The following is a 14,237-nucleotide window of genomic DNA, read 5'->3' as shown; positions in this document are numbered from 1 at the left end:
TCTGACCTGTACCCGCTAGTAGCAGTCTCTACCCCAGTGAGGTGACCACCGTTGTCTCAGAACATTGCCAAATACTCCATAGGGAACAGTAGTTTAGAAACTCTAGTTACTTTTATAATGCAGAGTAGCAATTACCGTTTGTTTTGTTTTGTTGGTCCTCACCCGAGGGCATTTTTTCCCATTGATTTTAGAGTGGAAGGGAGGCGGGAAGGGGCGAGAGGGAAACATCAATGTGAGAGGACCAACACATCAATTGGTTGCCTCCTGCATGCGCCCCAACCAGGTCCAGGGATTCAACTTGCAACCCAGGTACATTCCCTTGACCGGGAATCGAACCTGCGACCCTCCGGTGCGCAGGCTGATGCTCTAACCACTGAACACACTGGCCCAGGCAGCAGTTTTTTTGCATGTTGCTTACCTGTTTTGTTGCTGAATTTGAAATAAATGTATTATTTTTTCATAATAAATTTAAAGAAATTAAACAGGGACACTCAGCCCCTTCCTGTTGGAGATTATACCCACAGAACTCCGTTTTCCAGACCTTCACTTAAAATTCCACTGAGGCAATGAAAACTACATCAGATTGCTCTCTTAGAAGCTTCCTCGAAATTTAAATTAACCACCATCATTAAACAATTCCCTTTGTCCAACTTGACATCCCACTTAGGTTTTATAAGCATCAGCTTTGTCTAGCATGGTTTTTTATCTCCCCCCCCCCCTTTGGAAACCATGTTGGTTATGTGTGAACTGCCCAGCCTTTTTACAGTCTCTGCTCAATGAACTTGTGTAGTGAGTTTCTGGTAAGAGACAGACGTGGGAGTGAAAATATTTCTTCCTAACCACAGAAAGGGATTTTTTTACCATGTCTTTTAGCTGCAGACACCCAGGGTACCTCGCGCAGCAGGAAAGAGCGAGCACTCTCCTTCTGCAATTAGAAAATGGTTCTTCGTGATGGCATTTTGCTTGCGCTAAACCCTTTCATAAACTTCCTCGGGTGGAAGAGACAGTCCACATAATGGACACTTGTTTAACATATCCACATGCCTTGATGGAGAAGGCCCTTGCGTTTAGGAGAAATGCCCTTAAAATTACTGAATACCTTGTGAGACAACTGTTTTTACATGCATGTTCAAGTGCTTTCTAACGGGATGGACTTTTGTTTATAGAGTTTGATGAGTTTTATTACATAGTATTAACCATTTCCTTGATGATCAAAGAACACTGTATCTCAAAGAATACAGTGACATTTACCAGAGGGAGGGGGTTGGAGATGGGCAAAATGAATGAAGGGGGTGAAAAAGTACAAACTTAAAAAACAAGTAAGTCATGGGGATGTCATGTACAGCGTGGTGACTATAGTCAGGAATACTGTCGTACATATTTGATAGTTCTCAAGACAGTAAATCTTAAAAGTTCTCATCACAACAAAACTGTGTAACTTTGTCTGGTGACAGATGGTAACTAGACTTACTGTGGTGATCATCTCCCCACAGATAAAAATGTCCAGTCATTATGTAGCATTGTACCCCTGAAACTAATACCATACTGTGGCATATCTGTGATACCTCAGTTTAGAAAGAGAAAAAGAACATTGTGTCTGTGCGGACATGGACACAGGAAAAATTGCAGGGGCGGGGCAGTGGTAACAGTCTCCAAAGGACCCAGGGAAGTAAGAAGGATCTGCCTTTTATGTCATTGAAATCTTAAAAACTCATATGGCTTGAACTTCAATTGTAAAAAAAAGAAAGAAAGAAAGAAAGAAAGAAAGAAAGAAAGAAAGAAAGAAAGAAAGAAAGAAAGAAAGAAGAAAAAAACTTGCATGGGCAGGCAGTTATTTTTATCATCTGGCATAATTTTTAACTAAAGAAACAAAACAATCAATAGTGTTATAAAAGCCACTTGTACTCTGAGCTTGAAACAACTGCTTTATGCTACAAAATTCCTGTTGCTTCCTCCATTAGTGACTGAGTAATTCAATATGTCTTGAATGTCAACATATTTTTATTACTCAGCTGAAGTTGGCTTTGCTGGATTAAATGCCATTTAAAATGATTAAGTGATAGCTTGTTTGGGGTTATTTTCACATTTATGAAAGGGAAAAGCTTTCAAGGTACACGTGGTTTTGAATCTTACAGGTGAAGTCTGTGCTCTGGTAAGCCCACCCTTCATTTTTACCAACCAAAGAACAGATAACCCTCCAGATCTCTTCTTAGTAAATGGTTTGCATAAAGGTCGCAGTTTGATGAAAAACCAGCATGGTGCCCAGTCCTGGGTAAGCCCGTGTAGGTATAGCTCTCTTTCCGCGTCCAGCACGGCTAGAGAGCAGGTCCAGTTCCTGAGTAGGGGCGGCTGGCAATTGAGAAATAAAAGAAAGAGACAAGACACGGAGATAGAAGGAAAAAGCTGGGACCGGGTGGGACCACCGTCCTCTTCTGATGGAGAGACAGGGCCAGGGACCCAGAGCCAATCCAGCGAGTTTATTTTATATCCCAAATATCAGGAAGTTTCACCAAAAGGTCAAGACAAAAGGAGATTATTTGCATTCTTGAGTAGGCCCTGAGCATTCCTGGTGCTAGGCTGGATTTAGATATCAAAACCACTTCCCCACACCATGGACTGAAATGAAGGTCAAGCTGATAACACCCTTGTCCTTTTGGCAAGGCGTGTTCCCAGGGCATGGCTTTGCCTGTCGCCTTGAGTTCAGCTGACAGTAATTAAAGAATGCCCATGTGCCTTCCCAGGAGCTGTCTACAAGCCCGTACTTGAAGAAGTGGCTGGTTCACATTTACTGTTTTATGAGAAAAAGGGGGTGCCAAGACAGTAAAAGAGAAGCAACAGAAACCATACACGTGAACATCTTTGTGCAGATGGGGATGAGAGGAGAACCAGCCACTTGAAGGCGTAGCTCCAGGAAGCCTGCAGCTGGGAGGGCTGCTGATGTACTGCTCACCTTCAGAAGGGCAAACGTTCTCCATATCCAACTACATAAGACAACCAGGTAGTTTTTTATTAGTTCACTAGAGGCCTGATGACAAAATTCGTGCACGGGTAGGCCTTCAAAGCCCCGGCTGCCTCGGCCCTCGCAGCCCCGGCTGCCTTCGTCCTTGCAGCCCCGGCTTTGTCCGGAAGGTCTTCCGAAAGGTCGTCTGGATGGTCCGTCTGCTATTCGGCCGTTCGGTCAATTTGCATATTATGCTTTTATTATTATAGATTTTATTCATATGAACACTCTAGAGAATCACATGCCAAAATCAGACAAATCCCAAAGTGTCATCAAGCCTCTTTGTAGTAAAAATGATTGTAACCCTGTAGGAAACAGCAAAGTTATACACAACACCCCCACACCACCTTGCTCCTCCTATTTACCTGCATTTTATGCGATAATATTTGGTTTTGTCAGATGTTTTCCAGTTGGAAGAGATGGTGGGAAACTAAAATGTATCTGCCATTGGATGGCAGGACAACAACTGGACCATTAAACCCAGCTCAGTTCTCTGTTTCCTCTTTGCAGTAAAATTGTTGTAAGACGGGGAGGGGTAGTGGGGAGGGATAAGACACTTTGCCCATGCCGCTGCTTTGCCTAGAAACTAGAGTAGTCATGTTACTACAGCTTGATTATTCTCAGTCTGCAATGGCGTGACACTGGCTTCTCTAGGTACTTACGACACTGGGTCCGTCCCCCGGCCCTGTCCCCCCACCTCAGCCCACCCTCTGGCAGTAAGAGCGCAGCTGTAGGGAGGGGTGGGGTCCGAAGACGCTGGCCAGCTTCGTTAGAATGGGGTTCAGGCTCCAGAACCTGGTGTCATTGGTTTAAGAACACCATTTGTCCTTTTCCAAAACACAGTGAAACACGTCACATTAACTTTTACATGCAGGTAACTGGGAGAAAAAGAATACAGTAAGAGACACTAAAGATTTATGGTTATTTTTTTAAATGCCAGTTACTTTTTTTTTTATTGTAGAGAGGGAGAGAGAGAAATACATCGACGTAAGAGAGACACAAGAGAAACATCAGTCAGTTGCCTCCATTGGTGTATGGTACGACAGACACTCCAGCCAACTGAGCCACACCCGCCAGGGCAAGATTTATGATCATTTTACATTTCATGGTAATTCCTAGAAAAATTAAGCCTCCCAGAAAATGCCATATTTTATGCCAGTTCCTTCTGTTCAGAGAAAACGCTGGATTTCATAAAACGTGCACTAGACAGAGTTAAACCTTGCTCTGAGAAGTCCTAAATTTTTACAAACGTACACCTGTTCACCAGCTTCCCTGAGGACAGAAGCCACATTGGGCAGTGTGGCACGGCACAGGCCCCCAAGTCACGTGGAACCCAGAATTCTGTGTCCCTCCGGAGCTGCACCCCAGCTTCCTTGTCCATAAAATCCCTCATCCGGTGTCACAGGGACCAGATGCGGCCCTGCTCACAGAGCACACAGCACAGCGCCTGCAAAAAGCTCCAGAAAATACTGTGTTCCTTTCATTACTTTCTCTTCACTCCCATTACCGATAACCCTGTAAAGCAGCGATTTCAACCGTGCGTCACGAGAGTGTTTAAAGCAGGTGGTGCCTACCTGACTACTTAGTCAGGGCACCGACCTCTTTTCCCTCAGGTTGTCTGATTAAAAATGACAACAGCCAACACAACACTAGCCATCTAGTGTGAATGAATCAAAACTACGCCTAGTTTTTTGTCAGATCTTCAAAAACTGCATTTTTTGGTGTGCTGCGGAACTTTAGCAATGGTGTATGCTGTGCCCCTAGATGAAAAAGTGGAAAATGACTGCTGTAAAGTAAGGGCTGTTAGTCCCGTTGCATAAATGAGGCCACCGAGCCTCGGGGAGTTCCAAGAAAGTCACCCAAGGGGACCTGACTCCATTGCTCTTGCAGGTACACTCCGGAGAAGGGTGTGTTGATTTCTCCAGGTCTAACCCAGACACTCCCTCCAGGTCTCCCAGGCCGCACCCAGCAGGAGGGAGTCAGCACATTGTAGTGCAGAGGCCTCAGGTTTCAAGTCCCAGGACCTTGGGGTGAGGGTTAGAAATAACGTGTGAAGAGTGCCGAGTACATACACGGCATCCTGCGGCTCGTCATTTATTACTTATGTCCTGCGAGTGCCCAGCACAGCTTCCGGTCCACAGTGAGCACCTGGAAGTTGGGTCTCTTATTCTCATCTGGAGGCCAGTCCAACAGGAACTAGACCTAGAGAGTACCCGTCGGCCCCACCCACCTGTCAAGGCTCTGCTAGAGGGCAAACCCAGAGAGCACTAGAACAAAGGGAAGGCCACAAGCATCTTCTCTTTGAATTTGCCAACCCCCAGCTGGAAGCCTAGCTCTTGGTCGCCCAACCCAGTGATGGACACGTGCTGTGAAGTAGAGAAAGGGATTTTTGTACTGGGTTTCTTTCTACCCTGCTCCCCTTATAATAAAGCAGTTTTAAAGACCTCCGAAGTGTGCTATAGTGAGAATATCGGTATTCTCTAAAAAAAGAAGCAGCAGCAGCATGCTGGTCACAGTTCCCATGGCCAGTCACTGAGTCCCATGGTCTTTTCCTTCCCCACAGCCTTTCATGCAACATGCTTCTTTTTCTGCCATTTTTTAGCTGACCCCAGTCTTCTCGTCTCTATCCATTCAGTATCACCCTCCAACTCCCAAGTCATCTTAGCACCACCACTGATGCCACCCGCTCTCTCGGGAACATCGGGACTCGCCTCCTGCCTGCCACCCGGCCTGCCCGCTTTTCAGCGCACTTCCAGGGCCAATGCATTTGCAGTTCGAGCTGGTTCTCTCTCTCCTGTGGGCTCTGCTCAAATTCAGGTCATGGCTCATGGCGGTGGACAAGTCACTTCCCCTCTTCCGGTCACTGTGCCCCCCTCTTGGAAGGAGGCAGTTGGAGTGGATGGTCTCAGGCCCACACAGGACAGAGGTCACCCTCCCCAACACCATTCCCATGCCCCTCGGGGCACAGGTCTCCCTGTCAGACGGGGGGTTAGGTCATCCATCCAAAGTAGTTACTCACTCAACTACGTTCTGATTCCCGTTCTTGGTCTCAACAAGAAACATTTTCAACAGCGTTTTCCTGCCCTTTTCCTCGCAGACTGTAGACTGCTTTGGGATTACGTCTATCAGTTGCTCTCTGACAGCCGGTACGAAAACTTCATCCGATGGGAGGACAAAGAATCCAAAATATTCCGGATAGTGGATCCCAACGGACTGGCTCGACTGTGGGGAAACCATAAGGTAAAAGGGCACCAGATAGCTGCTCTGCAAACTGGCGCCAAAACAGAGCCTTTCTCCCGGGGTGGGGGGATAATTGTCTGTCTTCTGCTTCCTAAGGCTGCCCGTAATTACTTCATTTCTTCCTTACTGGGCGAACAATTAGACAGTCGCAAAGGGAAGGAGATCATTAAAGATGCCCCTTTCCGGTGTTGCTCGGGCCAGGTGCCAGTGAGCTCAGCATATCCTGGCCTCCTGCCGAGGGCTGAGAAACCCTCCCCCGCCCCCTTGACCTGGCCCTGTTACCTGTGTCATTAGGAACTGGTAACGGGGAAGCGCGTGGGGCTGTGACGCACGAGGGAGCCTTCTGAAGCGTGGCTTCTGTTCCGCTCAGTCAGAGACTCCCATGTCCCGACAGCCCCTTTCCCACGGAAAATACTGACATTCTGACTCTGAAACATCCCCCTTTCAAAGCAAACAGGGCAAGAAGTAGGACTGCCCCTCAAGTTCCCACACTAGGAAGAGGGAGTGGAATCTAAAAGATACAGCCTTCTAGAGTTAGGAAAACTGTTCAAGTGCGTGTCCCAAGCAGGTAAAACAACCCAAATGTGCATCCATGAGTGAGTGGATGAAGGAACTGTGGTCTGTGCATGCAAGAGAGTATTATTCAGCCTTAAAAAAGAGGGACGTTCTTCCGTAGGCGGCCACACGGGCAGGCCTTGAGGACATTATGCTAAGTGTAATAAGCAAGTCAGAGAAAGGCAAATACTGCCTGATTCCACTTCTGTGGGTGCCTAAAATAGCAATTCATTGAAACAAAGAATGGAATGGTGTTGCCAGGAGTTGGGGGAGGGGGAAATGAGGAGTCACAATGGGCATGAAGTTTCCTTTAATTAAAATGAGTAAGTTCCAGGCATCTGCTGTACAACACGTTAACACCAGTGCATTATGCACTAAAAATTTGTTAAAAAGGTAGATCTCATGTTAAGCACTCTTACCACAACAAAATAGAGCAAAGAGCACACCTCCTCCAACGCCCCCCCCCATAAAAAAAAACAAAAAACTAAGTAAATCTGTATTTCTACTTTAAAAAATCAAGTAACCAAGATCCAGGTCTGATCACAGACAAGTGGGTGGCACAGTGGCACAGTGCCAGCTCAGCCAAGTGAGGGGACAAGGGGGCCCAGCCGAGCGAGCTCTGCCCTGGCTACAGCCTTGGAGGACCTGTGCCGGCCATGACCGCACACGGCAGGGCCCACTGCCAGACACTTCCACGCGCGAGTCGCTGGGAAAAATCCCTCTGCACCTCCCACATGGTGCCATAGCCCCAGCGCTCCGAACCTCTGTATTCCTGCTTCCACAACAGGAATTTTAAGCAACAAAATATCTCTTCCTTAAAATGACAAACCAGAAACACAGTTTGAGAAAGGTCACTGCAACAAAAAAGAAAAAGGCACTTCTCTGTGGGTCAGAAGGTGAAGGATGGGCCACAGATAGTGGGAACCTGCAGGAAGTTCCTCGGGCACAGCGGAGCGCAGTCTTGGGAAAGGAAGTAAGGGAGGCCCCTGAGGGATATGCCGCATTAGCCAGCGCCCCCTCCCCTCCGGGACTTTTGACAAAGGGTGATTCACTGGGAGAAGTCTTGGCGGCGGCTGAGGTAAAAGCAGAGGGGTGGGAACCAGTGGGCCCGGGTGGCCGCGATGAGCAGGTAGCTTCCCCAACGCCGGGGCCACAGGAGCCGCTGAAGAACTTTTATTTTAACAGCTCCCCCAGCGCCGTTTCTGAGGTTCATTTCATTGTGTCTTTGTGCTTTTTTTTCTCTCTTCCTCCTTTGAACAAACAGAACAGAACAAACATGACCTATGAGAAAATGTCCAGAGCCCTGCGCCACTACTACAAACTAAACATTATCAGGAAGGAGCCCGGACAAAGGCTTTTGTTCAGGTAGCACTTCCTTTGTCTCCTTTCCTTCTTCGGGGAGGGTATTGCTTTCTTTAAATAAGAGGGAGGGGGGAGCCTGTTAAGATCTCTACCTGCCTATCCGATACTCACAGCCACTGGGGCTATGAATTGGAAACCAGGTGCTGGTTTGTTAGAATTTAAGAAAAAATCTTTTTTTTTTTTTAATTTATGTCGGTCCTATAGTAAAACCAAGGCCACATAAGCACAGTCTGACTCCCCTGTAAGACAATGCAATGATCAAATAGTGTAGGAAAGGGAGCAGCCAGAGTGGCTCTGTCAGTGGCAACGCCAGGGATTGAACCTGACTTCCAGGTCCCACCCTGTACGCTGGTTCCTGAGTCAGTGTTTGTCAAACTGCAGTCGGGACCTGTGAGTGGGTCGTGAAATAGAGGTAATGAGTCCGTCATAACTATTTGTTCTTTTATGAAGTAGAACAGAATGGATTAGGGTAGGATAGAGTTGAAAATATCAGAATGTATCCCATGAAATTCAAAGGGACTGCTCATTTTTGAAAACTTTGTTTCAGGGGTGTGTGTGTGTGTGTGTGTGTGTGTGTGTGTGTGTGTGTGTGTGTGTGTGATACAATATATTTGTTATAATGCACTGTAACAGAAGTCTGAAAGCTGTTGCTCTAGACAGTCCTCTTCCCAGAAGTCCTCACACTGAGTTCCAACCATGGGAACTACCACATAAATTGTGATTCCAAGTACCATGTAAGAAAAGAGAAGGAGTTAGAAGAGGAAGAAGAGACCTAAGGGACCTGTCAGGAGAAGGAGAACGCTGGTGGTCATGGGTCATGTAGTCATGTGAGAGCCAGGGAAAGTCGGGAGAGAGGGGGATCAACAAGCTGCCTGAGGCCATGCGTGTTGGCAGGTGGGACAGAAAAGACTTCAAGGTGGGACTGGAGACGTGGGTGTGGAGTTGTTTACAGGCAGGTAGAAAATGACCTGTCTGTGCAGATGAGCTCACTGGGAAGAGCGGAGAACCTGGGCTTTAGTGTTGGGAAGGGGCAGTAAAAACAGTTGAGATCTTAAAAACAAGTGGCAAAGGCTGCTCAAGGGACGGACTCCGAAGGAAATGGAGTAAAAAAGAGCCCCCCTTTTGCTGGCTGTGCTGACGCTCCCCTTCATTCTTTCCACACTTGGTCCATGGCTGTATCCTTCCCACTCGACGCGCTTCTTTCCTGAATGAGTTGATCCCGTTACATAGCTTGAATCATCACCTCAACGGTTAGACTCTTAAATCTTTGTACCCAGCTTTAAAATCTCCCTGAAGTTTCAAATCTGAGTTTCCAAAGGCTTCTCATAGGACATGTCCATTTAAATTTAACATTAGTGTCTTGGACACGCAACATTCAAGACAGACCTTGACATGCTAGCAGTCTCTCCCTCCCCCCTTGCTTCTCGTCACTGGCATCACCATTGTGTGAAGCAGCCGGCCTTGACACCGCCGGTACCGGGACTCTCCTGTGCCCGAGCCAGTGGTTGTGCTGAATGGTCCACTGGCTCCTTTCTGTGCTGCAGGCACCGCATGTCCCAAGATTTCTTACGAGCAGGTTCCAGGTTGGACTATATCCAATGACAGGCACTTTCTTGAGATGTGGAAGATTCGAGAAAGGCAACAGCCTTATTATTGCTTCCCGAGCAATGGAGACTGAGAGCTAGACTTCAGATTCACTCCCAGAGTAACTCGACATTCTCTGTCCACTGCTGGTCCACTCTCCTGCCTCCCAAACTCATTATATACACTGCCAGCCGCCCTGCAACACAGATGCAATTCCCTGTGTCAGAAACATATACCCCTTTGACTTTTGCTCTTTAACATATATACCCTCAAGGCCCACCTCCAGTTGGCTGCCTTTACGGGGCCTTCTTCAACTGCTCAGACACACAGATATCTTATTCTGTCATTTCTTGGCCCTAAACCACTTCGTGATCTGCATTGTTGTTGTTGTTAAACCTCATCCAAGGATATTTTTTCATTGATTTTTGGAGAAAGTGGAAGGGAGAGGGAGAGACAGAGAAACATCCATGTGAGAGAGACACATCGATTGGTTGCCTCCTGCACACATCCCGACCAGGGCCAGGGAACCTGCAACCAAGGTAGGTGCCCTGGACCGGAATCAAACCCAGGACCCTTCAGTCCATGGGCCAGTGCTCTATCCATTGAACCAAACCAGCTAGGGCGTGATCTGCATTTGTAATAGTGAAGTCCTTCTCCCCACAACTAGGTCTTAGGCTCCTAGGAGGTAGAGGATTACATTTGGTATAATTCTGTTGTACACCTTATGGAGGCTTTCAATAAATATTTCATGACAAGCCTAGCTTTTAATACCAGAAGCTTAATATGGAAAAGCAGTCAAAAGAAGAAAAGGGTGGTTTGAAGGGCCACACATAGCGTATCGGTGGGCATGGCCTGGAGGGCATCGTTTGTGACTTCAGGTGTTGAGGGGGAAGCGTTAGAGAGGGGAGGAAAGGTAGAAGACAGACTGCAGACCAGACGCTATAGATCGTGCTGCCTCCGTAATATGGCAGAAAAGAAAAGCAGTGGTAGCTGGAAGGTTCCTAGGTTTCCAATAGTGATTTTCAACAAGATGAAAAGGGAAGAATTGTGCTATTAGTGGGCAGATTAGTCATTTTTGAGAAAATGAGTGCTGCAAGCCAGACTTGCCACAAAACAAAGGCTTCTTGGTATGAAATCCAGGGTATAAACAGTGACATATTACATTGTGGGTACTCAGTACAAGATGTATGGGAGAGGAGGGAGGAAGGCTTCGGCATAGATGGGTTCCATTAGCAGCTCTTGGATATTGAGGCAGAGCTCAAAGAATGAGTAGGGCTCAGACAGTGAAAGGGGTAGAGAGGGTTCTGAATAGAGGCCGAGCTAGAGGTTGGGAGGCTGGCATGAGCCATCCTATCTAATAAAGAAGGAATATGCAAATTGACCGTAACTTCACGACAAAGATGGTGGCGCCCACAGCCAATAAGGAGGGAATATGCAAATTGATGCAACAAGGCGAGAGGCTGAAGGTGGCTCTGGCTGGAGCGAAGGCAGAAAGGTGGCTCCAGGCCAGAGCGAAGGTGGTGCTGGCAGCCAGGGGAAGGAAGGCCTATTCTTGCACGAATCTTCGTGCATCGGGCCTCTAGTGACTATATAAGGAAGAAGACTGGCCAGACAAGGATGGAGGATTTACAGTGGAAATCAAGAGTTTCCTGGGTGTGATGACAAAGGTCCCTGGTGGGCAGGCCGGAGACTGGGTCCTTGACTTGATAAGTGGTCACCATAGGCTTTAGACATGGAGGGATGAGAGAAAATGTGTGTGTGAAGACAGTTCATCTGGTGCAGGGCAGAGTAGATGGGAGAGGAAAGGCGTGCCAGCACACAGTGGGGCTGAGGAAAGGGCACTCCCACAAGAGGGCAGAGCGTTTGCCTCTAGGTTGCCTTCCAGAACCATGAAATCGTGGTCGAAACGTCACCGAAGTTCTTTCCGAGGGAACCCAGTGAACAGGATGAGGCTTGCAGTGTGTGCCTGGCTGCTAAGGAAGATAGACTAAAGAGGATTTGTTGCTAACATTTTGGATGTGTTTGTGTTAACATTGCAAAAGATTTTCTTTTTGCCTTTCTGATTTTCCAAAGCACCACTACTAATTGGCCCTATTATCAGAATTTTCCATTCAGCATTTAATTGTATCCTTTGATTTTAATCAAGTTTCAAATACCGTTCCCTGGACTCACAGTTCGGGATGGAAGTGGATCTACAGCTCTCGTGGGTCCTTGTAAAATGTAACTCTAAAAATAAGAAACACAGATGAGTGAGCTGTACCAGGGTTCCCTCACAAGGTCATGTGGGATGCACTGCACAGCTCCAGTGGGCGCTCTCTGCCTGCCATCATCCTAGCTTCTTTTTATAGTTATTTCACCATTTTTCGGGCAGTCAGGGCAAGGAGCGCCTTTTTCTAACAGACACTAAGTTTCCGTTAATAGCTGGCTTCAGTAGCTCTCCAGCTATATGAAGTGATAGGGCCTTTCTCTTTCGTTTCAAGTTTAGGGTGAAGACAACTTTAGCAAAATGTAATCTCTAACTCCTCCATTTCCTCTCCCAAAGGTTTATGAAAACCCCAGATGAAATCATGAGTGGCCGGACAGACCGTCTGGAGCACCTCGAGTCCCAGGAGCTGGATGAACAAATATACCAAGAAGATGAATGCTGAAGGCACCAACCCCGTCTCAGCGGCCGCAGCCCAGGGCACCGCTGCCCCAGGACTGCTGGAGGCAGAGCAGGGGACTGCAGAGAGTAGGAGAGGACGAGGCCCCGCGACGGGAGTGACACTTCTCTTGCATACCAGGAGGGACCCAGAGCACCTTAGACAAACCACCCAGCAAAGGCAGGGCTGGCATTCTGGCCGGGCAGCACAAGCCCGGGACCGCGTTCACGTTCCCCCCTCATTCGGAACCTGTCCATCTGTAATTCCTCACCCTCTGTTGCCCTTCCATCTGTTGTCAGTTTCACGGTATTTTTGATTTTTATTTTTTTATGACCATGCAGTTTGACTTTCATCAGTCATCTAGGGGAAGACATGAGCTTGTTTTCCTATGGAAATATTATATCTATTATATATATATATATATATATTTTGCAATTCTCACAAAGTGTGGCAAACCCAGCTCATCAGGAAAGAGAAAACTTGCAAAAGGGTCCAGCTCTTCTTTCCCCCGCCACGTGGATCAGGTCTGTTCCTGTTGTTGTTGGATCTTGGGGGGTGGGGGGCAGGCAGGGAAAAAAGGATGCTTTTAAAAAAGATAAAGTGAAAAAGGAGAGGTCTCTTTTTCTCTCTCCTGCTCTCTCTCCTTCCCTGCCTTCTCCCCACCCCCACCCCCTTGGAGTTCAGCCTCTTGGAGAGTCTGGGTAGCAATTGGCACCTAAACAGAATTGGTGGCCTGGGTGCTTTGGGACTGACACCGCTAAATCAGACCCTCATCCCTGCACTTGGCCACCGTCCGAGGGAGCCCCAAACACCTGAGAGGCGGCTGTTTTCCAGGGAGACGAGTGTCCATCCCGCAGACACAGCGTGAGAGCCACGCAGCTCAGGGTTCGACAGCCTCGGCTCAAAGTGGACGGCCGCGGGTTATTGGGGAGCCCCAGCACCTGGGATCACAGTGGAAATCCCACAAAGACCACACAGGCCTGAGGGTCCAGAAACGGAGTGAAAGCTCTGAGGTGGGACCTGTTACCCCAAGCAGGCTACAGAGGCCAGAGAGGCAGGAAGTGTCCCTGTGCCCCATCACGTGGTCAGTTCCATGCCCTCACCTAACTTTTTTTTTTTTAAACAATTTCTAGGCTTTTTTTTTTTTTTTTTTTTTTACGTTTCCCGGTCCTCATAGGGCCAGAGCATTGGAGAGGGGAGCACCCTGGAGTGTGCAGCAAATCCCTCAGATACATGACTGTTTCCTTCTGCCCTTCTTGCATAGCTGTGCTACAGAATGGACCCATCCGTGGCTCTTTTTCCCCTCAAAATAAGATCGATTGTATCTTGGGAAGTGAGGATAGCGCCACCCCTTAGTACTTTCGATGATAACATTTTTAGAGAGCTGTTTAGATTTGCTTTCCTTTTCTAGCCGTCTAAGTTCACTCTTCCAATACAGGTTCAGAATCCAATATGAGGAGTACAGTGTGTTTTAATTCGAAAGATTGGACCTGCCTTACAAAGCACCCCCTACTCGTTTCCCTCAGCTCCCCCAGGGTACGTAGGGGATGTCAGCAGCGGGTCCCAAGTGAGGCTGCCAGACCCCTGTCTCTTCTCCAGCCATTAGACACAATCCTTTTCCAGCCTACTGACAACGACACCCGCGGGGGCGAGGGGCACAATAGATTGACTATGGTTTCAGGACCATGGACTTGAGGAGCTGATCGGGGCTCTTCGTTCTTGCTCTGTTCCTGCCTCATATCAGACCGTATGTAGACACACAGAGGTGGCCAGCCAGCTCCCACATCACACACTCCCCCCACTCTAACTTCCAGAATATTGGGCTTGTCATGAGGTCAGAGACCATCTGTGGA

General features: G+C 47.8%; 1 protein-coding gene across 1 annotated transcript in view; it reads left to right on the top strand.

The window, feature by feature from the left end:
* ETV6 (ETS variant transcription factor 6) overlaps positions 1–12,824 on the top strand; it is a 234,745-nt gene extending 221,921 nt beyond the window's left edge. Inside the window, exons 6-8 of the mRNA XM_080659934.1 lie at positions 6,099–6,241; positions 8,061–8,161; positions 12,285–12,824. Coding sequence (XP_080516060.1) covers positions 6,099–6,241; positions 8,061–8,161; positions 12,285–12,390 — 350 coding nt within the window. The 3' untranslated portion in view covers positions 12,391–12,824. The remainder of the gene's footprint in view (positions 1–6,098; positions 6,242–8,060; positions 8,162–12,284) is intronic.
* The last annotated feature ends 1,413 nt before the right edge of the window (positions 12,825–14,237 follow it).

The sequence above is a fragment of the Plecotus auritus genome, assembly GCF_963455305.1.
Source record: "Plecotus auritus genome assembly, chromosome: 3".
Taxonomy (NCBI): domain Eukaryota; kingdom Metazoa; phylum Chordata; class Mammalia; order Chiroptera; family Vespertilionidae; genus Plecotus; species Plecotus auritus.
Note: the sequence above shows the minus strand (reverse complement) of the source record. Positions and strands in the feature narration are given on the sequence as shown.